Source organism: Tetrao urogallus, assembly GCF_951394365.1.
Source record: "Tetrao urogallus genome assembly, chromosome: 6".
NCBI lineage: Eukaryota > Metazoa > Chordata > Aves > Galliformes > Phasianidae > Tetrao > Tetrao urogallus.
The window spans coordinates 16594861-16622717 of NC_136819.1; the positions used below are offsets into that span (position 1 = coordinate 16594861).

General features: G+C 40.2%; 1 protein-coding gene across 3 annotated transcripts in view; it reads left to right on the forward strand.

Moving 5' to 3' along the window:
* Window positions 1-27857, forward strand: part of LRP5 (LDL receptor related protein 5) — a gene marked incomplete at both ends in the record, with an annotated part of 167511 nt that overhangs the window by 74984 nt on the left and 64670 nt on the right. For all 3 annotated transcript variants that reach the window (XM_079537674.1, XM_079537675.1, XM_079537676.1), the window contains 3 exons: window positions 11636-11833; window positions 16804-17000; window positions 18946-19077. In XM_079537674.1, the coding sequence (XP_079393800.1) occupies window positions 11636-11833; window positions 16804-17000; window positions 18946-19077 (527 nt within the window). The remainder of the gene's footprint in view (window positions 1-11635; window positions 11834-16803; window positions 17001-18945; window positions 19078-27857) is intronic.

Genomic DNA, 27857 nt, shown 5'->3' on the forward strand with positions numbered 1-27857 from the left:
AAATCTGATGTTAAAGTCCTGTGGAAAAGCCGTTAAGCATGTTTCAGTATTTCAACCATAGATGCATTGCTTAGTGGCAAAGAAGGAAGGAAATAGTGTGCTTAGTTTGCAGTCTAGAACGTCCTGTGGAAAATCTCCAGAACTGTTCAGTGTCTCAACTGCTGGTGCTGCTTAGTGATGAAGAAGGAACATAATTTGCGTGTGTAGTTTGCAGCTGGAATTAGGGAACCAAAAAGTGCTTGCCAAAGAGGATGCAGAACAGTTCTACCACCCATTGCAAGACATGCCTGTATGACCAATGTGATAAGGGGATCTCCAAGTCAGTTGGAGAAAGGGTCTTTGCTACCCTTTTTTCCCCCTTCCATGTATGCACAAATGGAGAGCCCCCCCTACTGCCACCATGTGTGCAAGCTACAGATACATATGCAAAACAGTCCCTTTTTGCAATAAATACAGAAGATTATGACTTAGTCATTTGGTGTGCACTTACCACTTGAATATTACCTGACCACAGGCTGTGCTGGAACCATGGATGGTGATCCAGATTGTCTGTTCCTGCCTATCCAAGTAGCACAGTTGTTTTCCTGTAATAAAAGAGAAGTACTCAACCATAACACTGATTATAAGTTGTGTCCAGTCGCTTGGTGTGGCTGCATTTTCTGGAAGCAGGAAAGCTGTTCGTATGTTATGTGCACCAAATATCTGCAGATAGTCTCATGCACGAGAAACTCAAGGTTCTTGGGGCAATTGTGAATTCACTCTAATTTTCAGATGGATGCTCTCGATAGTGACAGCCTCTCCATAAGTGTTTTGTCCTTTTATTTTATTTATATTTCCCTTCTTCTGCTCATAGTTACGACTGAAGGATGTAAGTGGTTCAAAGATCATTTGCATTATTCGTGCAACAGAACAGAGCTGCCTGGCAGAATAAAATAGTTTTTTTCCTCCTTTGCAGCTGAGATTCTGTGGGGAAGAGGTGGAGATGTGTAGACTTTCTTAATAAGCCCACTGAGCTCTCTCCCTGATTAGCACCCATCATTACAAGTTCTGTGATTCTTCACATCCTGAAAAAAAGAGCTGAGCCCTGGCAGTGAGATTTCTTTGTCTTGGATGCATTGGATACCTTGGATGCCTTCTTAGGTAGTTTGGAAATAATGGTATTCTTACCCTTTTAACTTCTACACCATTTGTTAAGGGAACAGAAGGATGCTGATAGAATGCAGCAGGAGGCTGGCTTTAGTTGTCTCAGTGCCAGTATATGTTGGTGTGTATTTTGAAGTGATTGGGAATGTGGTCTTGCTTTGGCTCTGAGGCCAAAGAGATGGGAGAAGCTGAAGTTTGATCAGAAGTCTTGATGGAAGCAGTTTTTAAATCCGCAGGGAATCATGGAATGTGTTGAATGTCAACTTAAACAGGGTTACATGTGTTTCATTGTGTTTGAAATTGCAAGCGTGCAGTTGAACAAATCATTGGCTGTCATTTGAGTTTTCCCAAATGTTGAGTTGAGGCATCAATCAATATACTGAAATAAACAAAATGTATTAGTTTGAGTCAAGCATATAGGGTACATGTTAGGTACAATGTCTGTGGGTAGGAGAGCAACCAACGTTTTCTTTGTGCAGTTGGGTTACTTGTGTTCAGGACATCTGTTTGACCTCTGCCCTCCATGAAGCCAGTACATATATATGTCTTCTCAGAAATGTTTGGAAAGAAAATGTATTACATCGTTCCCTGTACCTTCCTTGTGTTTTCTGCTGACCATGAGAAGTAGCTATAAGGGCTTGTTTTGGCTAATAGTAGTTTTACTATTTTCTGTAGAATTTCGACGTATGAATGTATGCCAAAACGTATACAAGCATTCTTTCATAGGGGAAAAGGGCTTTCCCTCCAGTTCCCTTCTGCCTCTCTTTTTCCTAGGAAATTTTGCAAGCGCAGTTTCTTTCTCCCATAAATATCAGAGTGACTTGCAGTAATTCTGCATTCTAAGTTACAAATTCTCTTCCTTAAATCCTGAGCAGTGCTGTATGCATCTCCCTACTGCTGCCTTCCTCCAGCGCAACGTACTTGGAAGTCTTCTTGGGGGTTCTAAATTACTTGCACCATCTCCCCAAGCATTCCTTGACTTCGTAGTGTCATGTAACTTGACTTCTTAGTAGGCTGTTGAAGCCACATTGAATAAATGCTTGCTTATGTTTGAGAAACGACGATGATGCCTTACTCCTTTTTGTATAGGTAAGCATATGGAATGATGTGCTCTTCCTTGCAGGCAGCTCATTGCGGTGATATTGGAGCAACAATCAATTGATAGGCTGCTATGTTTTGTCTTCATTCTAAGCTAGATAGTATGTATATATTTGTGTGTGTGTGTATATATATCTATACATGGTGTGATTAGTTGTGATTGTTGCCTGCGTATTCGTGGGCTGAAGGAGGAACATCTTTTAATCTTTAATACAGCTTTTAAATAAAATTTTAAAATGCTTTCTTGTGAAGATCATCTAGATGGCAAAGCATGTTGCTTGGGGAGAAAAAAGAGGCAACTTGAGTAGGTAGCTTGCAAGTTATTTACTATGCAAGGCAGCCCTTCTTTTTCGTTCTGTAAATGATTGGCACTGTTTCGTTTAGCTGTACAGTTTTTGTAGCTTAAGCAGTAGGATGGGGGAAGTAAGTTTGAAATGTGCCGGATTCTAAACTTCATAGCAATTTCCTGTGAACTCCCGTTTTTTGCCCTGGGCTTGTGTAAGTTTGGAAACTTTGAAATTGGAGAAGTCTGAACTGATTTACATCATCTGTACCACTGGCCCCTTTTGTGTAAGCAGGTTATATAAGATTTGGCAACCATACTGCCTTTGGGAAGGTGGAAAAAATGTTCAGCCCGTGTGACTTCTTTTTATTATGGCCATGATAGCTTCAGGTCGCTGATTGGCTGCTTGTTGAGGGCATGGCCATGATTTCTAATCTTTTCCAAAATGATGACCAAGTACCAGGAAATAAGAAATGACCTGCGGCTTTAAAGCTGAAGGGAAATATGGTCTTCATCCTGTTTTTGCTCTTGCACCTGGAATTTTAAAATTAAGGCCACTGGGGTGCAGTTCACCAGCTTTATAATCTGTTTATTTTGCAAGGTGGCTTTCAGTCTCATTCTTCTGTTGTTACTGAAACATCATTTAAGCCCAATTCATTGCGGTAATTAAGTATGTGCCAAAATCCAGTGACTTGCTGACTGCAGTTAAAGTGCATTTGTTTAATTGTCTTACTAGAAAGCTCTGTAGTGTAGCTTGCAGTTACTGTTCTGTTACTAATAGAGAAATAATTGGATTTTATGGCTCTATTTATTCTAGCACTTTTGGCTACTGAATTATGGATTTGATAGTCTGTTAGTGGTTGTGTGTACAAAAGGAAGGATGTATTTGTCTTCTCACTGATGATGCTTTGGCTTTTGCTTTGCTTGGTTCCTGCTAGTTTCTTTGGTGTTCAGCTTAGGGTCAGAATTGGCGGAACTGTTGCGAAGTTATTGTTGGATATTGATTTCTTCTCCACCAACCCTGCACTTTTCGGCTTGAAAATGTGGTGTCAAAGGATAAAACCTAGTAAGGGTTAAGAAATAAATGACACTTAAGCTTCCCTCAATAAGTGAATAAAGAAACCCAGGGAATTTGTCCCAGGGTTGCTTTTTTTGTTCTGTGCTTCTCAAGTATGGTTTGGTTTTTATTTTTAGGAATATTGAATTGTTGGTTGCTTAGCAGTGATTTTTGCTCACCATGGCATTTTATATTATCTCTTTAGGAATTGATGTTTTCGTTTGCTTTTATAGCCTCAGTGTTGTTATGCTTGTATGGACTTGTTGCAACCCAGGTGAGATACTAAACTCGTAGGATGCCAAATCGTATCCCTGAAAGTACAGTCAGTCTAATGTGCACAAAGATACAAGCTAGTGGTTTTGGTCCTCTTTGCTCCTTACAGCTGTTATGATGCGCCCACACCCCAGGGGTGTTTAAAACTGTGTAACCTGCTCTTAACACATAAACTCCCTTTGCTGTCCAGCCTTCAAACGGCCCAGCTGAAAAACACCCAGAACTACTCAAGTGCATGTGTATGGCTCTGCAGTATTATTCTGCATGTCTGTTTTCAACAGGCATTCAGAACAGAGAGCTTTTTAATAGCATGGACAGTGCCAGACTGACATCTTCTACGTAGCCTAGTGAATGTTTCTGAAACCTTTTCTGGGCTAATTTTTTTTTTTATTATTCATTCTTTTTTTTTTTTACAGACAAATGAAAACAGGGGAGTTTGTTAATGTGTTAGATGCCAAAAAAAGAGAAAAAAGCATACATATTTGAAAAACAAGAATATTGTCCAAATATCATCATGTCCATGAAACAATGGTGTCTGGAACTTCTTTGAAGGGCTTGGTTTCTGCTAAGGTCCAGAAGAAATGTGGACTATTGAGTGCATTTTTAAAGCAGAAATAATGCATCACTTAGCACTCCCGGCTCCTGAATTAGTTTAACAAGTTTAAACCCTCTTACTGTCAGGTTAATTCATATTTCTTCCTAAGAAATATATTAATATAATAATTCATATTTCTTCCATCATGGTGGAAGGGAGGGATGCCGTTCAGAGGGACCTCAACAGGTTTGAAAGGTGGGCCCAGGTGTACCTGATGAGGTTCAACACAGCAAAGTGCAAGATTTTGCACTTGGGCCGGAGGAATCCCAGGCATCCTTTAAAGTCCTATACAGACTGGAAGGAGTGGTCCTTGAGAGCAGCCCTGCAGAGAAGGACCTGGGGGTCTTGATGGATGAAAAGCTTAACACGAGCCAGCAATGTGCCCTTGCAGCTCGGAAAGCAAATGGGATCTTGGGCTCCATCAGAAGAGGGGTCTCCAGCAGGGACAGGGAAGTGATTGTCCCTCTCTACTCTGCTCTTGTGAGGCCCCATCTGGAGTACTGCGTCCAATTGTAGAGCCCCCAGTACAAGAAAGACAGAGCTGTTGGAGAGGGTCCAGAGGAGAGTCACAAAGATGATCAAAGGCCTGAATCGTCTCCCCTACGAAGATAGGCTGAGTGAGCTGGGCTTGTTCAGCCTGGAGAAAAGAAGGCTGTGGGGTGACCTCACTGCAGCCTTTCAGTACCTAAAGGGAGCCTACAAACAGGAGGGGCATCAACTCTTTGAAAGGGTAGATACCAGCAGGATAAGGGGAAATGGTTTTAAGTTGAGAGAGAGAAGATTTAGGTTGGATGTCAGGGGGAAGTTCTTTACTGTGAGAGTGGTGAGGTGCTGGAACAGGCTGCCCAGAGAGGCTGTGGATGCCCCGTCTCTGGAGGTGTTCAAGGCCAGATTGGATGGGGCCCTGGGCAGCCTGGTCTAGTATTAAATGGGGAGGTTGGTGGCCCTGCTTGTGTCAGGGGGGTTGGAGATTCGTGGTCGTTGAGGTCCCTTCCAACCCGGGCCATTCTGTGGTTCTAACATATCCAGTGAACAACTGCAGTAGTGCGTGGCCTGTGACAGTGAAGCCTGACTTTCCTCTGAGAAGCCACACTGAGTTTCTTGTCTTGTTCTTCTGTACATCCTGCGCCCTGTCCCTTCCCAGGGTCATCAGAGCTATCTGATGTTTGCATGATTTTGTTCTGTCCTAATGGCGTTTTGAAGATGCAAAGTGTGAGATGTAACTGTTGCTAATGGGCACTCTAAAATACTTGATTTCTCTACTGCCTTTTCCGCATGGATCTTGCTCCAGTTTACCCAGCTGAAACAAGCAGATTTCAGTAGTTTGTGTAGGCTCTGGTGTTCTTGATCCCTGAGCTATTTCAAATATAGGTTTGAAGCCAGGCTGCCACCTGATCGCATCAGGATCAAGAAAGTGGGTTTGTTTTCTTTTCCTTACCCTGAAATTTGTATCCTGTGCTGTTTGAACTATGAATGAGCATATGTATGTATATATGTATGTATATACATTTATACTAAAAACAGATCCTGATTATTAATTTTCTAATTTAAAACTTTTTCCTATTGAATTGTTACATACTTTTAGCTGCTTCTGGTGTGAGATTCATGCTACTCTTGCTGTCTCTTCTTCCTCCTACCTCTTTCCCTTGGCACAGTTGTTCACATGACTGCAGTAGTGGTAGTATTAAGCCTCTCTGCGTTGGTTGTTTTTCCATGCTGCTTGACTACATTTTTGAGCAAGTTGCTTCCTTATGATGCCTGAAGACTGGGGAACTTGTTTCTCAGCCCTTTGCTGACATGTCTGCAAACTAGCTTTTATCTTACTCTTCCAGTTGAATTTGCGGTGCCTCTCTAGCTTAACTCATGTCATTCTTTCCATAATAACTGGACTTCTTCCCAGGATTTATAACTTGTCCAGAAAATACCTGTCTTCAGCTGACTCTCAGTGTAGCATGTCTTATCCAGAGACTGCACGTACTTAATTTGGTCTGAACTGCCTTTGTCATTGTTGCAAAATAGAGGAGGTTAAAAAAGGCAGTTTGACACTGTACGTTCTTGAAAATCCCACCCAGCATTCATTCAAAACGTGTCATTTTATGGCCTCATTAATGCTTCATGTCGAATGCTGTGTTGTGCTTTGCAGTGACCAAAAAAAGTCAAAACAAGCTTCGATGGTGCTATGGTGGGGGAGGAGGGCTGAAAAGGACTGTGCTAGCTAGTTGTTGGGTCCAAGGCATGTCTTGGCTGGTGGAAAGTAGTGGTGCTCTCTCTGGGGAAGTTTCATAATGAGCCTTGAAAGAATTATAAGAATAATTATAAGAATTAATAATAAGAATTCCTCCTTATAGGGTGCTAATGTCAGAAGCAAGGATAGTAACCAGGGAAGGAACTGCTTGATCTGGCAGCAGTGGGATTTTAAATAGACTTGCATAGACCAGGGATTCCCACCCCTTTCTGCAGGAACAGCTCATCTCTTATAATGATGTCGTAACTTCTAGTTTAGTCCTGATGTGTTAAGTGATCCCCAGAATGGTGTTGACTTGATGGAATTCCTGGCAGTTCAGCAACTGCTGCTTGCCAAAAGAGTGAGGAACCTATTGGAAAAGGGCAGGAAGCTATAGCTGAAGTCAGGAACTGCTTTTTGCTGTTCTACTCATGAGATGAACCAAAGGGCACTTGAGAACATGTGAGGTGCGTGAAACCATCGATCAGTAGGTGCTTGATGACCACGGAGACTTAATATATCTTGAAAAGTTCTCTAGGAAGATCAGCTTTATAGTACTTATGAGATTGCAAGGACATCCTACAATCAGGATGAGGTGATGACAGGGTAATAATGATCTCTTCTGTGTTGAAGTCAAGATGGGAGAGGAGTGCTTTGAGAGTATGCTGCCTGTGTAAAGACAGGTCTACATTTTGTCCAAGTGTATCTTCATGCTGCTAGCCTTTCTTAGAACTTCTGCTACTTTGATTATGTTGTATTGTTTTAGAACTTTCAACGATTGAGCTCATTACCTGTTAATTAGCTAAAAAGTAGGGATATATCTCTTCTGTGGCAAATTATGTGTGAAGGCAAGTGTGTAGATATTGTCCAGCAGTCTGTGTAGCTAAGGATGTGCCCCATGAGAAGGCATCATCTGTGAAATAGGGCAATAGGTTTGAGGGGCAGAGGGGAGACAGTTTGGAACTGGAGCTCTTTTGATACATTAGAAAAGCCATGAGAGCCCTTTGGCCTACAGACTTTATTATTATTACTCATCATCTGATCACATTAAGCTTCAAGGCAAGCTGCAGGCATTTTTAAAAATTTTTTTTTTATAACAGAAATTGAGGATAAGGATTTTGCTGGTTGGTAATTCAGGTTTTTTTTTTCGTCCTTGTTATTTAATGGAACTTAGCTAGTTTTGTCTGTTTCATTTTGCTTTTAAATAACTATCATGGGATTTCTAGTTTTCTTATCCTGTTTGGTCTGCATTTGCACATTAAAGTATATGAGTAAACGTGATACTGACATAACCAAATTATGAGGACTGCTCCAAAAGTAATGCCTGCTATTTTATGATGTTAACCCACTACATCGGAGGTGGATGTTGGTGGTGTGGCAGTAGAGGCTGAACCTTCCTGCCAGTATTCCATTACATTTTGTTGCTGTGTGACAGATGGTAGTGGAGGGGCAGTCTGACAAAATGGTGTCGGATGTGATGGTGTGAATGAAGCAAAGATATGGCGTTGAATTCATCCATGTGAGAAAAAGTGACACCATTAACGTTCATTAGTGCTTTGCTGAACATTTATTTAGACCAAACAGTGGAGTTGAGCACAGTGTTGAGTGGTGCATTTCAGCAGTGGCGACACTGACATGAAAGACAAAGTGCGTTCTGGATGGCCGTGCACAGCTGTCACACCATAAAATTGAGAGTGTCTCAATCAGCTCATCCGTGTGAATCATCAGATAGCAACCAAGGAGCTGTTTATGGAGCTGAATATCAGCTCCAGTGCATAGTAAATGATGGTGGCAACACTGGAACAGAAAGAATACCAATGCAAGTTTGTCAGGACCTGTTGAACCAATATAAGGCCAAAGATAGTTTCCTGGATTGCATCATTACTCACCATAATGATTATTCACAAAATGTGATTTCACCACTATGAGTCAAAACAGTGGTCCATGGAGTGCCAACTTGTGCAGTTTCGATTGAAGAAGAAGTTCAAGACGCAGCCCTCAGCAGCAGAGTAATGTGCTCAGTCATCTGGGGTACACAAGGGGGATCCTTCTGGATTTCCTGAAACCTGAACAAACCAGCAACTCTGACCACTATGTTGTGAAACTGGCTAAGCTGAAGGCTCCAGAGTCAGGCCGGAACAGGAGACTTTTCTCTTGCAACATGAAAGCACCAGGCCCCATACCAGTTTGAAGACTATTGAGTATGTTGACTGTCTTGGCTGGACTGTCCTACCACACCCACCGTATATTTTCAAAAATCTGGTATTTTGTACCAGAGAATTTTCTCTATCAGATAGTGTTATTGTGCTCTTATTTCCACAAAAACTGTAACAGACACTAAATAGGAGGCATTACTTTCAGAGCAATGTGTGTGTGTGTGTATGTATGTGTGTATATATATATATATATATACACAGACACACACAGACACACACACACACATATATATATATATATATATATATATATATATATATATATATATATATACATATAGCCCAGAGTCACCTTTGGATGACTGGGATTTTCTTCATTCAGCAGCCAGATTTTGGACTGCTCTGAACAGATCCTTCATTTTCTAAGAAGGAGCTGCATACTGTTAAGCAACCAGAGCAAGGAGAGTAACAGAAGTTCACCGAGCAACCTGTTACTGGTTTTGAATGGATCTGGAAGATATCACTGGAGTAAGATGATTCCTGTACTGAGCTTGCATTTGTTTGTTTTAATAATTTATGTCTAGAATCTGCTGAAGGCGTTCCAGTGAACTCAATGGTGTTACAAGGCTGTTGTGGAGGAGAAAGAAAATTCTACTTTATGGTTTGAAATTCTAAGAGAAAATTTCAGTTTAGGAAACGTGGATTGTTTTTTTCCTAGGAGGTTGATGCTAAGACAGCTGTACTGGGGCCCATTTCTGTCTAGCCCTTTTTGTTCATTTCTGTTCTTCTGGAGATGTGTCGAGATGTCCTTTGCATACTTGAAGCTACTGTAGCTGTGCCAAATCTGAGAACCGATTTCACTGAAAAATGACCTGACCTACTAATGAGTATTTGGCTGGATGAATTTCTCGGTCTGATTCTCCAGCTGGCTGTATAGATGGCTGCTTTAGTATCTGCCCTTTCTCTAATTGTTTGTCAATAGCTGCCTCACCACACAGTTTGAACTGCCACAAATTACAGCCTGACCTGTTAAGGAAAACCAAAATGAGCGGCAATTTACATTCATACGTCGGCCTGTGCTCTGTGGCAGCTCAGCTCCTGCTTCTGCTTCTTCGTGAGCAGTTGGCCTGTCCTGGCTGCTGGAAGAGAGAGATGTTTTGAGGATGGCATTTGGGGACAGAAATACCTGGCAGCCATCCTCAGGTGAGCTGTCTCAATTCATCAATCAGAAGCCTGAGGCCTCATGTGTATGGAGGTTTTATTTGGTAAATTCCTTGTTTTACCCTCCCACACTCAAATATATGTGCATTGTGATACAAGTGAGCCCTTTCTCTCTGTCTGTATTCCACTTTCCAGTGGGATAAACAGGCCAACTGTGATTTGTATGTGACTATGATCAGAATGGTTTAAATTAATGTGGCATAGGACAGAAGGATCTTGTGTGGTACGACAGTGCTAAAACTGGAGTTGTGGCTGGAGCAGGGTGCAGCACCTACACTGAGATCAGCGCGTTCTAAGCTTGAGTTCTGAGGGATGTGCCCTGAGAATAGCTGTTGTGACTGCTGTTGCTTTGCTGAGAGGATGGCCCCAGCTGCCTGTGGAGGGGCTACAGAGCTGCTACAGTTTCCATGGCTGTCTTGTTTTGTAGGGGAGAACATCCTGTAGATGCTAAGAAATGTGATAGCAATTAGAAATTAGATAGAAAATAGAAAGCTGTCCCTGCTTCTTTCTTCAAACTAGGCAGTATTCTTTTATAAAAGAAACCGTGAGGCCTTCCCAGCCTGTGTGCGTGCTCAGAAAGCGTGCTGTTCGACCTTTGTGGTTCCTAGCGTGGTTGTATAGCCCTTGCTGTCTTCTTCAGGGGATGTGAGCCAAACCAGATTACAAAACCTGGGCTTTGCAAGGCTGGAGAGGTACCACTTCACTGTAGTTTCTGGACTTAGCTGAAATGTAGCTCAGTACAAACCCTGAGCTGATGCCTGTCTGTCACTGCTGAAGAACCTGGAGCACTGGTGAGTTCAGCGTAGACATCTAACTGATTTTGTTTGAGTGCTCGCTCAGGTCGAGGGCTTGCTGACATAGAATGTCTGAAATAGCTGCATTGGGAAAGCACCCAGACCTTGCAGAGTTCACCATTTTTTAATCTAGTCCTTTCTGGTTGATAAATGCTTTTGATGTCTCTATTCAGGCTACTTGAATTGCCTGTAAGTGAAGTGACAGTAAAAGTGGGGGGCATTGATGGGAGAGGGAAAACATCTGCAGTCTTAATTTAATGTAATTCTAAATTTGTATGGATTTACGATTTGCTGTTGAACAGAAATGAACTTTGAGGCACTTTATTCTTTTTGTACACCAGTTTCCAAAAGGAAATTTACCTGTGGCAGTTTTGGAAATTGGTTGGGTAACTGTTGTTTCTGAATGGGATTAAGGATATTAACTTGCAATAACTAGGCAAGCAAGGGCAGTGCTCTGTTGTAAATGCTTGTGACAAGCAGGGGCTGCCCAGCATTGATGGCTAAAGGTAATATATTATGCAGAAACAATACTTCTGTGATGTGCTCTCTCTAAGGACTCTTTTTGCACCCTCTGGGGTGCAAATCTCATTTCAATATCATTTGAATTGCTGTATGTTGATGTTCTTGGGGAAATACGTATTTGTGTATTTCCACCACTGTATGGTGGAAAACGAAAGAAACAAAATCAAAGATGCTTCAGAACATTACAGAGAGCTTCTATCTTTTCTGTTGCTGAAGCTAATGAATATACGTTGTGATTTATTTTTGTGCATCTCTGCTTTCTTTTTTAGATACATGTATTGGACTGATTGGGGCGAAACGCCCAGAATAGAACGGGCAGGAATGGACAGCAGCACGCGGAAAATAATTGTTGATTCAGATATCTATTGGCCAAATGGACTCACAATAGATCTTGATGAGCAGAAACTTTACTGGGCTGATGCAAAATTGAGTTTCATTCATAGAGCAAATCTGGATGGCTCCTTTAGGTAAGTTTCCTTTAGTGAATAATATGGTGTGAATTATTTCTCACCCCCTGTATTAGTTCTGAACCAAGACTTTTTTCAGTAATCTAGAATAATGCTTAAACCTTGTTATTTAAATGCAAGTCGGCCTAAAGTAGTGATTGAGCACCTGGTAGGAAGGAAGGGTCAATACAGGGGAGCTCAGGTATATGCAGTGTACCTGAGTGACCAGAAGGGGTGAAGCCAGGACCCACCCCTTCCCAGACTTCATTTAAGGGTTGGCAGTCTTGCTGAAGATCCCTGCCTACCTGAGGCCTTCTGAAGGTGAGTAGCTTTTTTCCTTTGTTTCTGCATCCATTGCTGTTGCACTTGGGCTTGTCACACTTGTTGCAGCCTGTGACTCTGCTACCCTGCTGTCATTGCTGTGTTTTCTATCGCATTATAGCGTTACAAATGTAAACTCACTTGTTGGTAGCTCTGTGAAAACAGAATGCTCACATGCTGTAAAACTGTCTTTAAGGATATTTGTATTGTTGTTTTACTATAGATTGTTTATGACCCTCCTGCACAGCATTTTTTTAAGGCTCATGCTTATGTTCAGAACAATAGGAGATGCTCATCCTTGGCCCCAGGAAATATAGCATTCGACTAGTGCTATGGGAATTTTTTGGTATTTTACTCTGCTTTTTTTTTCAACAGGAGGTATATGTTGAGACACCTGTCCTTGGCCCTGTCCAAAGATGTACTTTGTGGCATGCTTACAAGTACCCAAATTCATCTTATTTCGGACTGTGAGTGAGCAAGATTTTTCTAAGGCTTGATAGAAAGCGCAGTATGCAAGTGTGCAGGCTGCTGTCCAGGTGTCTCTGTTGATTTTAACTATTAAAGAATGACATAGATCAGCCTACAGATAGGGCAGGCTTGGATGTTCAAGTTTGTACCTTAAGCAGTGTAGTGTTCAGTAGACAGGTTGCATTGGTTCTGATGGGCATCTGCCATTTGCCAATGAAACCTCCCACTGAGGAGGCAGGTCTCTGCATTGTGGTCCAGCTTTGGTCCTCACATAGCCTGTTGAATTGTCAGTGGTATACCAAACTGCAGTTGATTCCTATGTGATTAATAGAATTATGTTTGGTCTGGTCAGGCAGAGCAACCAGAATGATTCGTTCTTAAATGCAGACTACCCGACTGTTTGGATCCTAGACTTTTATGTTTAGGAGAGGCTTAAGTGTGCACTCAGATTACATGGTAGGAAACTCATAGTGTGGATGTCCTGCTTGTATAGTTTGCTGCTTTTTAAAAGAATGGCACTGTATTTCTAGAGTGAAGTGATATTTAATGATGTAAATAATTGAATATTATCTGGAAACACAACTTTGGACGCTGAGATTTTTGTTATCCATCTAAAGAAGCCTACCTTGGGGCAAGAGAGGAACATTGTTATCGTACAGTGCTGTGTTGACTTGTGACTTGTCAGAAGGTTGCTATCCCAGTGTGTCAGCAGCACCCTGAGGCAAACTGGAGATAGCAGTGATCTTTGTGTAGCGAACATGAACTCTATTTCAAAACATCTAAAAATTTCTGTAATGCTTTCAGTATCAATAGAAATTTGGGGTTTTCGTACACTCCTGTCTATATTGTATGCCCCTCCCCTAGCAGATAACACTGTATTTTGCAGTGATATCTTTCAGTTTTTTGCAGTTGCATTCCATGCCTGATTTTCACACTCATAAAAGAGGCATAACGATATTGACATCCTTTATAAAACACTCAAGTTCTATTGAGAGCACTCTGTAAAGCTAGATAATGGTGGCATTGTGGTGAGTGACAAGTACTAAGTGACTGTCAGAAGCATAGACAAGGGAAGAGGCCATTACAGAAGGGAGTGGGAGCTCAAAGCCTTTGTGCAGGTTCATAGAAAGTTGTCTCATAATTCTAAATCTAAGAGATTTTCATACAATACAATGTGAATTTGTCCCTCTTGTTTAGGGATGGGTGACAGAGCGTACGTTTTCCAGTCTGATTCCACGGTTCTCCTGCATGTTAAAATGTAATAAACTTTACTTGCATGTTTGTGTAGAAACTTGGAGTTCTAATGCATAAGTAAAATGTGTTTTGCTCATATTTAGGTAGGGAGAGACCAACTGGAGAAGAGTATGTTTATCTCAGCCATTGGCCTTTGTGACAGATTGGTACATGTCTACCCCCCATGCAGTATATTTTGCTAGGAAGGAAATGGTACTTTAGGAAGAAAAATAATGCATGCTCTATTTTGCATTAGAAAAATTACCTCACTGTTGTATGCTTTTTTACATGTGTTACAGTCAGCTGCTGGAGAGCTGATGTCATGCTGGATGTCAGGGTATTCCCGTGCAGCATGTGTTCTGTGAAATTCCTTGTCTTTCTCACTGCATGTGGACTGCAGGTGTTGTTCAACCTGCTTAGTAGTGTAGCTATATGACAAAACTTCCTGAAAATATTATGCATGTGAATAAATCCAGTGAATATTACTCCTAACTTTTCTCTCTTTTTTTTTTTTTCTCCTCTGTTTATTTCATTTGCTTTGTATAATTTACTTTTATCCCTTCCACCAATGAATATGGAAAAAGAAATATATGAAGCTGAAACTCTTAGGTCCTGCTGGCAAAGTAGACTTCAATAATAATTCCAAGGTTATCATGAATTTTGAACCAATCAAACAAAATTGACCTTATTCATGTGCAAATGGATTTGTGAGAGGGAAGTTGCTTCTGTTTCTTAAACACACAGCCAAATGAGTTTCAAACAGAGCTATCAATAAAAGTCTTAATGCAGTTTTAGTACTTCAGAACTCAAATGAGAAGAAAATTTGCACTCTGCGTGGTGAATTAATGTTACCAGAGCAATCTGCCTGTTATATTGGCAAGATTCAGTTTCCAAGCATGTCAGCTGGAATGTAATTACAGGAGAGGGGGAGACTTGATATCTAAGAATGATGGAAATAGGGACAATATATGGTGGAAAACAGCTGCTACGATACTAGAATACAAGTACTGCTGTTACTGTTGTTTGTTTGTTTGTTTATTTTTTTTAAAGGCAGTAGCAAAGTGTGGAGAGGAAAATCAGCAATTCTGTTTGTTCTGTGGTGTTTAATGGTGAAAGAAGTAGTGATAAGTTGAAGGACAGAAATTTCAGAGCAGTTTTAGTGTTCTGTCTGGAACAGAAAGAATAACTTTCTTTTTCCATACTGAGTATGTGAAACAGCTTGCATATACCAGTCTGTTTTAAATCTGTCCTATGTGTGCAAGATTGATGTCCTCAATGTATTTGAAGAATTTTGGGAGTACTTGTTATTTCACCTTCATAAACTGCAAATGGTAACTATGCTGATTAAAAAAGAAAATGAACCTTCCCTCCCAAGTCTTTATTGTTATTAACCTCATCTATACAAATAATTCAAATGCAGATTGGAATACAGGTATAAGAAAAATGTGCTCCTTGCTTTCCTTCAGGATGATGCTGGGAGTTAAAGGCTTCTCAAAGTTTTGTGCTGATTTATTGGAATGCTGCTTTGCTGCTTAAGAAGCCTGGTTTATAAGGCGACGTGAATGCCTTTTTATACACGCATAAAATGCATAATTTTTTTTGTGAAAACTGAGTTCATATTATTTTGATTGCAGAATTGTCAAATATGCTTTTACTGAGCATCTACAAAACTCTTGGATCTAAGCTACACAAATTAATTGCAGTGTGTATGAATTTGGGGATCTCGTGAGTTCAGAAAACGCATCAGAGTTTTCATATGTTCTGTGGCTTTTGGTTCCACTCACAGCAAATGTGAGAATATATGCATACACAGAAGAAAGGGAGTGCAGCTGAATGCCATCTGAAAATGTCTGAAGTGTTTTTTGATTTATATTCATCACAAGTATTTAGTCTTAAACAAAGCATTACTGACAGGAGACAAACTGTTGACTGCTATCTGAGGGGGAACGCTCAAAGAATATGGCTCTGAAAAGCCTGGATTTTGTGATGGACGGCCTGTGTTTTGTCAGCTTGTATTGTGCAGGGCTTTGTGAGGCAGACAAATGGCCCTCAAGTCATTCCTTCATTTTCCTGCTCTGAGAAAGAATTGGCCGCAATTGGCGATTGCAAGCATGAAAGTCCTGGGTAAAGATGTCATATATTGCAAACAAGGACAGGGAAGGGGGAAAAGAAGAGGGGGGAGAAAAAAAAGAAAAGTTTTAGTGGGAGGAGCACGCTGAAGACCTGTGTTTCCTCCCAAAGGCGGTTTTACATGGATGTTCGCACAGCCCTGTTCAGGGACTCTGGTGTGGCCTTTCAGAGGTCAGTGTGTAGCTGAACCAGATACTGCGTTGCTATGAAACATGGTATATTTGTTTTCTTATCGCTATGAAGGGGGCAAAGTCTAAGTTGTCGTTCCTACATTTTTGCATAGCTAACTATTCATTTGGAAGGTGCTTGCCGTTATGTTCTGCGGGGGCATGCTGATGTGAAGTGACTTAATGGTTGCTAAAACCAGGTGTTTTTCATTCACAACCTTAGAGGTTAATTGTTGAGTTTGGCCTGCTGTAGCTGCTGATAACTGGGGTTTATTTCAAAGCATTTTCAAATTGATGTGTGAAGAAAACTAATTTTCGAGTTATAAAGACTGAAAAACATAGGAAAAGGAATTCATAGTACAATCATGAGTGTTTTTAATGTGCAGTACAGGAAGGTATAAGCAAAATAGTTTAGAAAAATATGCAAATAAATGTGAGATGCGTGTTTGCTTGGGCTAAGTTCCTTCTGGATTAATGTAAAAGGTTGTTTTATGCTCCAGTATAGTTGTCACTTTCGTCACCAGATGATTCTCCTGGCTCAGTGATTTTTGATAAAAGGTGACAATTTCTACATGAATTCTTCAAAAGTCGTGTTTTTCACCCCCCCCCCCCCTTCGTAAGGGTGTCTGGTGAAAGCAATGCAAACTAATCCTTGTCCTTTCTTTCATCTAGGCAAAAGGTTGTTGAAGGAAGTCTTACTCATCCATTTGCGTTGACACTATCTGGGGACACTTTGTATTGGACAGACTGGCAGACACGTTCCATTCATGCCTGTAACAAACGGACGGGAGAGAAGAGGAGAGAAATTTTATCAGCTCTTTATTCACCCATGGACATTCAGGTCTTAAGCCCAGACCGGCAGCCCTACTGTACGTTTTACTTTTCCTTGAAGCCTTTTGCGTAACTGTTACTCATTTGGCAGGACAGCATTAATCAGAAAAAGGAGTAGTGTGAAGTTTTACTGTTTTGAGAACGTTTCAGAGAATTAGTTGTGAAACCAGAATTACTCAATCCTTTACCTTTCTTTGAAAATTCTAGCCTGAGTAGGTAAGAGCTTATTCATCATCCAGTGGGTAGTAAAATTCCAAATCCAGTGCAGTATTTCAGTGATATCTTTAAAGACTTGCCTTAGAACTTCTAAAATACTGTGATTTTAAAGACACATAAAAAAAAAAAAAAAGCACATCACTGCATTTTTTTGTAAGTACAATTATAATAAAATATGTGAAGTTCATCTTGTACTTACAACGGTAATTTTTGCAGGCCGCACTCGATATTGCTTATCTTCAGTATGTAACAAATAGTTTTGGTGTTTCACTATGGAAGGTATTCAGCTTTCATAAGAAATGTTTGTGCCTCTTTTTCTTTGTTTGATGATCGTTCAAAGGAGGTAAGGTGTAGAGAATGGAAAATGTAAAGAGGCTATCTGTATCTTTTATTGTGTGATTTCATATGGGAATTGACCTAGACTTTTTAAAAGTAGAATAGTGAAAATGAGATTAAAAACAGTAGTGTGGGAATGTATATAATTCCGTAGCTCTGGGAAGAATCATCTCTTGCGTAGTGGAGATATTCTTATTTATTTGGATTGTGTAGTTCAACTATGCCAAATCTAAAGTCAGCTTCCGCAGCAAAGTTTATAGGATATTAGCAAACAGGCTTGAAAGTAAGCAAAAGGAATTCGGAAATCAGTTTGGTGATGGAACATGTGCAAGTTTTCATGGAGGTTGTCAAATATGCACAGCATCCTGGCTTATCTCAAAGCTCCAGATAAGAGTTTGTCTATGCTGAATTCTTGCCACTGCTTTTAGCTCAGGAAATGTCCGAACCGTAGGTCACAGTATTTCTGGGTCAGTAAGAATGAAAAGATGGCGAAAATATGATCTGCTGAAAATAGCTTAAATGCCATTGACTTCTTTAAGATCAGGCTTAGGTGTCTTCCTTTCCATCTCTCTGTGACTATCAGTGGAAGTAACACAAGTCAAATTAACTGGAACTTTTGTATTTTTATGGTAAAGTAGTTAAGCTTATTCAAACTATGATATTTGAGAGTTCTTGCATAGCTTGCAGTGTCTTTTTAAATGTGATGGTGTTCTCTGTGGTTATTTGTGATTACTGCTCTGTATCTTGCAGCCGTATTTTGTTCTAGTAGATGAGATGGATGAGGGTGCAGTTGCATCCCCTCCCCCCCCACACTCCCCTCATCTTTTAAATTTACTTTTAATTTTTATGTTCTCAAAATTACTGGGGTGCCGAGAGGAAAGAGTGGATATTTGTAATCTTTTCAGTATTTGTGCTTTTTCTAATGTTGAAGTATTCAAGGGACTTGACACGTTCCCTCCATGCATTTCCTGATGATCCGGAGATATGTCTTGTAAAAACTGCAGCTGGGAAAAAAAAATATTTCCAACGTGCAGCAGTACTGCAATGCACAGGCTGTTCCAGACCCCAGTTTCTATTTCCATGCTGCTTAGCAGACCCAGCAGTGGTGAAATAAGTAGTGTTCAGAGGTCATAACTGTGTTCAACTTCAGAAACATTGGAAGAACAGTACAGTGAGAATGTGCTGAGCTGTCAGCTCTTAAAAAGTTGGCTTTGTATACATGGTCAAATTAGATACTCCCAGAAATAAGTTGCTGGGGAGGTGGGGAATCAAATGCTTTATTTTGTGGCTCCTTTGTCATTTAGCACCAACCTTGTGCCAGTCATTTGGGATCTATGATTTATTCCTCAGAGGGGGGGAAAAAAAAAGAGCTTTAGATGTTCTAGAAAAAGGAAAATAAACCTGATTGATTGTTTGGTTGGTTTCTTGAAGTTCACACTCCATGTGAAGAAAACAATGGTGGTTGCTCCCATCTGTGCCTGCTGTCACCAAGAGACCCCTTCTACAGCTGTGCCTGTCCCACTGGTGTGCAGCTAGAAGATGATGGCAGAACGTGCAAATCAGGTAAGAGCTTGACTTTTCTACAGTAAAGGTATTGACTTGATTTGGGTTTACTGCTTAAAAACTGAAAAAGTAAATTGAATAGAACTGGCTGACATACTGAAATTTCAGTGTTCTCCTGAAATTGCAGAGATGTTGTCCTTATTGCAGAAATTTTGCAATCATATATCCTATCAAGTTACCAAAATTTCGCCAAGTTTTGTGCTTTTTGGCTGTATTTTGTGTTGCCAGTTCTCTGTAGAAATGGAGTAGCATGTGGAGACCATTGCAGAAGCGATTTATTAGAGGAAAGTTACTGTAGGACCTCTTTCCATTTGAGCAGAGGGCCACGGGCAGAGGTTTGCTCCCTCTTGTTCAGTGACCTGTAGTTACTGGTGCATGGCTGTGCTGTTGCCCTCCTGTTGCATATCAAAGCCCAGTGTACTTAAGACCTGCCAAAAGCAGTTGAGGCTCAGTCTGGGTGCCCATATACTATTTCAGGGAAAAACTCATATGTTGTCCCTGCTCCCATTACTTTCATATAGAAAAAATCTGAGCAGAAAAATGAAAAATTAAGTTTTAAACTGAAAATGTCACTTTTCTGGTGCTGAAGATGACTAATAGTCATCTAATGAAGATGAAGATAGATGAGTGATAAGATATGAGGTATTGTATTTTTGGACATTATATTAATTTTTAAAAAGTCAGCCAAGGCTTTGTACAAAGCTTCTTATAAAACTAAATGAGATAATAGAAGTAGAAAAAATAACTCTTCAGGTGCCGCTTTCCAGTCACTGAAACATAGATGAGGAATCTTCTATTACCAGAAAAAAAAGCCATTCAAAGAATAATAGCTGGACTGCATGCTTTAAATGAAGTATATAACTGGATGCATACTCATGTCAATAAATTGCGTGAGTCAAGACCTCCAAGTATACCACTTGACTTTATTATTGTTCAGGAATCTTCTTATAAAAATTCATTATAGCAAAACACAAGACTAACACATGTAGTCATAGGGATGCTACCAGACAAGGTTCTGCAGACAGACTGAAGGACCTTCCATTGCCTGTCTCTGCTGCGTTTTCACGAGGCGAGTCAAAGTGTGTAGTTATTTTCTGATGTGGCTCGATTCCTGTAAGTACTAGAACAAACATAATAGTCTCCTTTCATTTGTGAACTTGAAGCAGAATTTGAACGCTGAATCTCCAGGGCTTAAGGGCCAGCTTTATTAGCTCATCCTGATCCAATTGAAAGGCTTATAAGGTAGTTCTTGCAGCTGCTTTGAAAGACCTTTCTCCTTCCTTCTTCTAGCTTTGGAAAGTTTCCCTTTCACAGCCTTTAAAAAACATTGCTGAATACGCAGGACAACCTTTTTAGACGTTCATATTGACCTTATGTTTCTGGCAGTGGGAATGAAGGTCAGCCTGCTTTTGGCATTTTGGCGGATAGCACAAGCAGGAGTGACTGCTTATACTGTGCTTTCACCTTTCCATTGTTATGCCAGACAATCTGTCAAGGGTGTTCTGTCAAAGGAGGGCAAAAAAGTGGGATGGGAACAGGAAATCTGGTTTTGCATAAGAATGTGGCCTTTTGGTTCAGTTTTATGGATTATTTCTTTCCCAAGCTCCACATCTTTTGTTGTCCTGTCTGCTTTATGCCAGCATCCATGTGCTTCTCTTTCCACTCTTATTAATTAAAATTAACTCCTTGGTTGCAGGGAACTGACTTCTTGTTCTCTGCACGAGTCCTTTGTGGTAAAGTTGTGTCAAGAACTACAGATGCTACAGTGTTGACCACCTCTCTGTTTTGCTGCCTGTTACTTAAAGTGCTAAGTCACTTAGGCATATGGGCTTCCTTGGCATTAGACTTTGAAGTGAATTGCAAAAATAGTACCATGAATTCCTCGGTAAAAGGAAAAAAACATTTTGTTCTCAAAATCTCTGTCCCTGTTGGGAGTTTACTGGTACAAATATAACTATACAATGTTACTGTATAGTTCTGTCAGAAAGTATTCTTGTGCAGATAAGCCTCGAGACTGGGACTCTTAAGCAATTTCAGCTAACTTGGATGCTGAAGAGTGTGCACATGCAGAACATTCAGATAGAGTTGTAGCTTGTTGCAGAGTAACAGTACTGAATGGTAATTTGCCCAAGTAATTAAGAAAGCATGAATTCAAGGACTGGCTATGCCATTATTTTGTTTGCTGTTGGTTGTGTCGTCTTTATGCATTGAAACTTCAGAAGTGGATCTTTAGCCTTTTTCTGAATGTATAAATATTGATTTGCTGAAGCAATAATTACTGTATCTGTGTTAAGTGAATAATTCATTATTCTTTATTTTTGGCTTTCTGTAAGGGTTCATACTGTTTTCTCTCTGGTGCTAAAGGGTTTTCTCTCTGTGTAAAGGGAAAAAAAGCTGTATGGTAGATATACATCACGAATAACGTGAAATACAGGGATTAAACATATGGACAGATGACAGCTAGCATCGTGCACAAGAGCCTTTCTGAGAATGTGTACTTGCTTGGTGCAGGTATCAGATGTTTTGTTACTTCCATTCAGATACAGTGTTGCTCTGTTTTGCTCTGTTGGTGTGTGAAGTTTTCTTTGCTCACTGATAACCTGACCTGGTACTTGCAAGGTACCTGGAGAACCGCCTACGTAGAGCTCTCTGCAGTGTGAGGACAGGTTTTATATTTCTATGGGAAAGAAGCCGTAATCAGCAGGCTAGCATGAAAACAAAGCTCCTGTTATCTGAAGTTTTCATCCATGGAGTTCTCTCTGTCCACACCCATAGCTAGATTTGCTAGCAGAAGATGTGTGCGACATTTGATAAATATTAGCAAGCTTTTTCTCGTCTGTTTAGTGATAGGCTTTGTTGATCGGTGTATTTGATTGCTGAAGGTGTAGACTAAGTGCTTTACTAGCTGTTGCAGAGTTGGATAGGAAGGTTGCAATTCCCTAACTATTAATTATGTCAGCAGAATTGCTCCATTAGCAGTCCTGTGAGCACTCAGTAAGAATTCCTGCTCTGCTTTGTGCTGTGCCTCACCTCCCAAACTGTGTACTGTTTTGGGTGCCACAAAATCAGAAGACAATAAAAAGCTACTAGAGAGCAGGGCTATAAAGACAGTGAAGGATTGGGAGGGCAAGGTGTGTGAGGAACAGCTGAGGTGCCTGGCTTGTTCAGCCCAGAGCAGAGGAGCTGAGGGGAGGCCTCACAGCGGCAGCTCCTCACAGGGAGCGGAGGGCAGCGCTGAGCTCTGCTCTGTGTGGCAGCGCCAGGGCCTGATGGAGCTGTGTAGGTCAGGTTGAGCGTTAGTTAGGGAAAGATTCTTCTGCAGAGATGGTGAGCATAGAACAGGCTGCCCAGGACTGTAGACACAGCCTTGAGCTGCTGCAGTTCAAGGAGTGTTTGGGCATTGCTCAAATATGTGGTTTAATTTTTAGGTGATCCATTGTGGAGTCAGGAGTTTGACTCAATGATCCTTCGGGTCCCTCCCAACTTGGGATATTCAATGATTCTGTGATTTTTACAGTAAGCTTTCAAGCCAAGATCTTTGAAATTATTTATGAACGTGTATTGGACCGCCCTTTGCTGGAAGGGAGGACAAGGATTCTGTTTGTATTATGGCCTGAGGTACTCAAAACAAAGAGATCGTAATCAGTGCAGCTCCCAGGGTGCTGAGAATCTTGCAACTTCAGTGCAACTCTAAGGAGGTTCTGTAACCTGAGTTGGTAAAAGCAGCTCATGAAATGGCAGTAATATCAGTGACAGGCACTGTGTGAGCCAAAAAGTAACATTGCTTTCAGATCTTTGAGTGATAGGACCTGTGAGTCCAACTGCTCTAGTCTGAAGGAACTGCCTGTGGAGAGGAATCTATTCAGTAATAATTCTAATCACTGTGTAATTTCCAGGAATAACTGAACTCTGAAATGTCACATTTCAAAACAGAACTAATTCTTAGACCAAGTGGCTTTCTTGATTTCTATGTGTTTGTTTGAAAATCTTCTCAAGGCCTACTTGAGTAATCCTATGAGTCTCTGAGAATGGGACAAGAATTTGGTTGCAGCCATTTAAAAGGGATTTGTAATTCTACCCACTTGGCTTTGTTCATCGTGTCCTAAAATTGTTGGTCTGGTTTAGTTAATTTTTTAGGTTCTTCCTGTATGTACTTTCTGATGCAAGTAATTAAAGACGAAAGCAAAAATTATGTCTGCTCTTTGTGTGTTTTCAGAGCTCTGTTTGGTTTGATCAGCAATAGACAAATAGCAGCAAATAGGCCACAGTGTGTCAGGTCCTCTTTTCAGTCATTTTGATGATTCATGTCCAGAAAGGTTTTCTTTTCTTTAAGGATGACATTTGTCTTTTTATTGAACATAATTGTTTTGATTTTTTGAAGGGGTTTGTTTGTTTTTAGGATTTAGTGAGTTCTGTTATTGAATATTTGAACCTGTCTTGCCTTGCAGCACAGTCTTCAAGTGATAGCTGCATGTCTTCTCCGTTGAGCAGCTTCATCTTGCTTATGTTTATCATGCTAGCAGTCTTTTCTCATCTTGTTTTCCTTGGTGCACAGTGAACAAGATTTATCTGTTTCTGATTACAGTTCTGGTGCACTTCTTGGTATAATTTTACCACTTCATATGAATGGAACCAGGATTTTTGCATCCTGTTCTACTTTGTTGGAGAGAGTTTTGCTTTGTTCTGTTGGGCAGAGGTGCAGTCTCAGACTTCCACTGCTTTTTCCTCTTGTCTTTGTCTTGGCCTTGTAGTTCAGTTTTATCACAGTCAAATCTAGAGCATTGTGGTATATCTTGTCAGCTAATTGGGATTAAACTCCGCTCCCAGTCTCTTTTATAAGATATGTATGCTTTCTTTCACAACTGAACCCATTTCTGCAAATAGTATTCAGCAGTCTCTTCCATATATGTTTCTGGAAAACATGTAATCTATCTTCTCTATTTGGTTTTACTAACATACAGCCACTGCTGCCAGCCCTCAGGAAATGTTTGAAGCCTCATCTTTTTTTTCCTAGAAGTGGATTTGTTTCCCTGTAAATGGTCACCTCAACTTAAATTCCCTGTGTCTGTTAGTGTTACATTCCTGAAGGATATTAACTATCATTGCACATTGTTTTCTGCCATCATGGCACCAAGGAAGTCAGCTGCATATCAACTAAAATTTGTGTGTAGGAGTTTTAAAGCCTATTCATCTGTGTCTGATGGCAGAAAGTGTTTTGAGGGAAAACTCACTTCACCCTCCCAAACTTGCAATAATTTGAATCTATGTCTACAGAGTTGAAATAGATAGGAGAAACTAGGACTTTCAGTAAAATTCTTCAAAAATTGTGTATCTTTTAAGTTTAGTAGAGGTTCTTAGAGCTATAGGAGCTCAGTTATTCCAGTATCTATGCAGTTTCTGGAAGCTGCCTACCCCAAGATTCCAAAAGCTATCTTAGTTTTATATTTGCTTCTCAGTAATTCTTTGTTGCAATGTATGTATAAAACATTTCAGTAAAACCACGTATTTTTACTCTACATAATTATGGCAATTTCATCTGAGCATCATTCGTTTTCCCTGCATGTGGGAAGTAGTTGAGTGGATTCTTCGTTACACACGAGCAAAGCAGTTTTTTTGTTTACCTATTAAATTGTCTTTATCTAAGAGTTTTCTCACTTTTACCCTTCCAATTGATTCTCTTCCCCATCCCGCTGGGGGGAAGCGTGTGAGTGAGTGGCTGAGTGAGCTGCCTACCAAGACTAACCCACAACGGTTGCATAAACTGAAGTTTGGAGAGGAGCCTATTTATTTCTCTAGAAAAATTATTTATTTCCTGTGTAAGTTGTGGCCAGTTGGTGATGGTTACTTCCTAATTAGCTAGCTGCTTTTGCAGATATCTTGTACCTGGCATATCAGAATGCAAGTGGTTATTTGAGACGCAGCACGTTGACTTCAGCTCACCGGAGAAGCATGCCTGCAGTACAAAGCAATTGTTATTTGCTTTAAAGTGGGCTTTTGAGTCAATCCCTCATAGGAGCTGTAGGATTTCTTCTGTGAAGGCAGAACATTTGTAGTTTTTGAAATGAACTTTGGAATTCTGGCTTCTCAAAATAGAACTCTGTTTTTGTGATTGGGGAAGAAGGCAGTAGCTTCAAGTGTTTAGCTGGCTTTTTTTTTTAATCTCTGATTCTGTTGTTGAGGCAGTTCATTAGAGTTGGGTAATATTCCCAACTGTTATTTTTATTTTTATTTTTATTTTTATTTTTATTTTTATTTTTATTTTTATTTTTATTTTTATTTTTATTTTTATTTTTATTTTTATTATTATATTTTATTATTATATTTATTTTATTATTATTATTTTTCCTTCCCTTTCTTCACAGCGCAAAACAGAAGGAAGGAGCAATCGTACTAATGTCTCTGTCACAGGGAAAACAAAAACAAACAATAGAAAGATTCTAATTCCAACAAAAAAGTATCGTGGAGGAAAATATTGAAAGAATGCCTGCATGCCTGTCTCTTTCCCTTGCATGTTATCTGATTTAAATGCAACCAAGGGGGAAAGAAAAAGAAAAAGATACTTTGGTTGTACCATGCTTTGACTTCACAGATGTCTTCTGCCCTCTGCCTGGTGTTGGAATACCATAGGGAGATCTTGTTTGTAGTATTGGGAGGTCTTTTTCTTGTTCCCCATCTTGCTGCTATGCTCCCAGTTGTGTTTCCTTTGCCTGTCAAGAAGTAGCTAACTCCATGTATTTTTTCTGTTAGACTGAGCTGGGACCTTCTTGAAGGTGGCTTCTCTGAATCAGGGATTTGTATAATTGGCAACTCCTTAAATGCCTGCTACCACCTTAGTTCTGTATTTTTGTGTTCTTTCCAACCCTCCAGCAGATCATCTGGCGAAAAGGATCTATGGGCGATCCTATGAGAGGGAAAGTTTGGGTAATAGATGACTTGCACAAGGGCTATACAGCGGAGTTCCTGCAGGGAGAAGATTTATACAAATTCTAGGCTATGAAAATGAGATGCAGTTGGTGAATGAGGAAATAACTCTTCATTCCTTGCATCCAGACCCATTTTGACCATGGTACACTACTGCAAACATATCCTATTGATCCTTTAGCACTAAAACAACGAGGTGGAATTGTGTTCACTTAGTTCCACACATTATTTCCAACTATATTTCACTGAAATGCCTTTGCAGTTGACCAGAAAGAATTGTAAAAACTGTCCAGCAGTGAGTAATGGATTAGGAAATCTAGAGGCTGCTCTGCAAATAGGAAGTTGATGAATTAAGCCATCCTTTTGGGTATGCATGTCCTCCAAAACATGTTGTAGGATTCTTACACTTCTTTTTTGTGATGATTTTTTTTCTGTTGCTTCTTCGTGCTTAAGAATTGGCATAGTGGAAGGTTTGTTCATTTCTGTGCTGGTTTGGAACCTTGTTAAATAAAGCAGTAGAGTTTTCCTCCTCCGAGTTCTACTCTATTTCATTAAAATTAAGTGTTTTTCTTTTCTTTAACTTGTGGGTATTGTTTTTCTTGAATCTGTTTTCCCCTTGCTTTTATAGTTATGATTTCATTTGATCTGTATGAAAAGATTACATTATTTTCTATTCATAGCATCCTTTATCCTCCTAAGTGGGGAGTGCTTTGTGTAGCGCAGAAATGAAATAGCCTCTTATGGAAAAGGCCTTGTTTAAAATTTCACTGTATAGCAGCCCTTGGAAACACACTGTAAGGAACAAACCTGGAAGGATTGGAAGATCTGCCTTATCTTCTAGTTCTGTTTTCAGCAAGTTTACAGGAGCGATGAATGAAACTCTTCCAGATTGGTGCGTGTTTCAGACTGATGATTGCTTTGAACAACTGAAACACTTTCTAATAAGAGATGGTAGCTATCTCATTTTGTTCACGTTGAGTCTTCCCATCAGCTCAGTTTTTATACTTCAGCAGAACCGCGCCCTTTGTCTGCGCTGGGAAGGTTTATGTGTAAACTTTGTTATCTCACATTCTTCGTGGGCCCAGTACCTGCCCATGGAAAGTTACCAATCTCTGCTAACTTGTTAAGCTTCTGCAGCTTCACTGCCTCTTCAAATATACTGTGGGCAAGCACCATTTTACTGCAGCAGAGTAGCAACAGGAAGGTTGAGATCTGCAAACCCCAGCTTAGTATTGCTTATAGCTTTTTCCATGATGTGTGCCCTTTGGCAGGTGATGATGGCCACGTTTTCTGTGGCTCCATCATACTGGGAACATAATAATTAGCACTTCAGAGCACGATACAGCTATCAACCTCGGGGGAGCCTGTGGGACATGATATTAAGGAGAAAAACAGTGCAGAGAAACTGATATATGTAAGGTTTCTAGGTGAGTTTGAAACTTTTGCAATTAGAATGCAGCAGAAATGGGATTGTAGTAAAACTTTGTGTTGTGTGTTTCTTCTGTCCAGTATTTTGGGGGGGAAAAAAAAAAAAAAAAAAAAGTAGTATGTGTCCTGTTGGGCTTAGTGGGTCTATAATTGTTGGTGTTTGAAGATGTCAGCACCAATACTCCATTTAACAGAAACTAGTAAAGTTGCTGAACTGCTTTCAAAGGTAGTGATTTCAGATACAGCCCTACTGGCTCAGGTTATCTGCTGCAAAAAATAGGTGCTTTAAAACAATGCTTTGCAAAGAAATACCAAAATCCAACAAATGCACTGCATTTCTAGAAGTGAGAATTTGTGGCAGGCGTTTTCTTGGTCCATCCTTTTTCCTATGGCTTTCAATATTTCAACACTGTTATTAAGAATCCTTATGT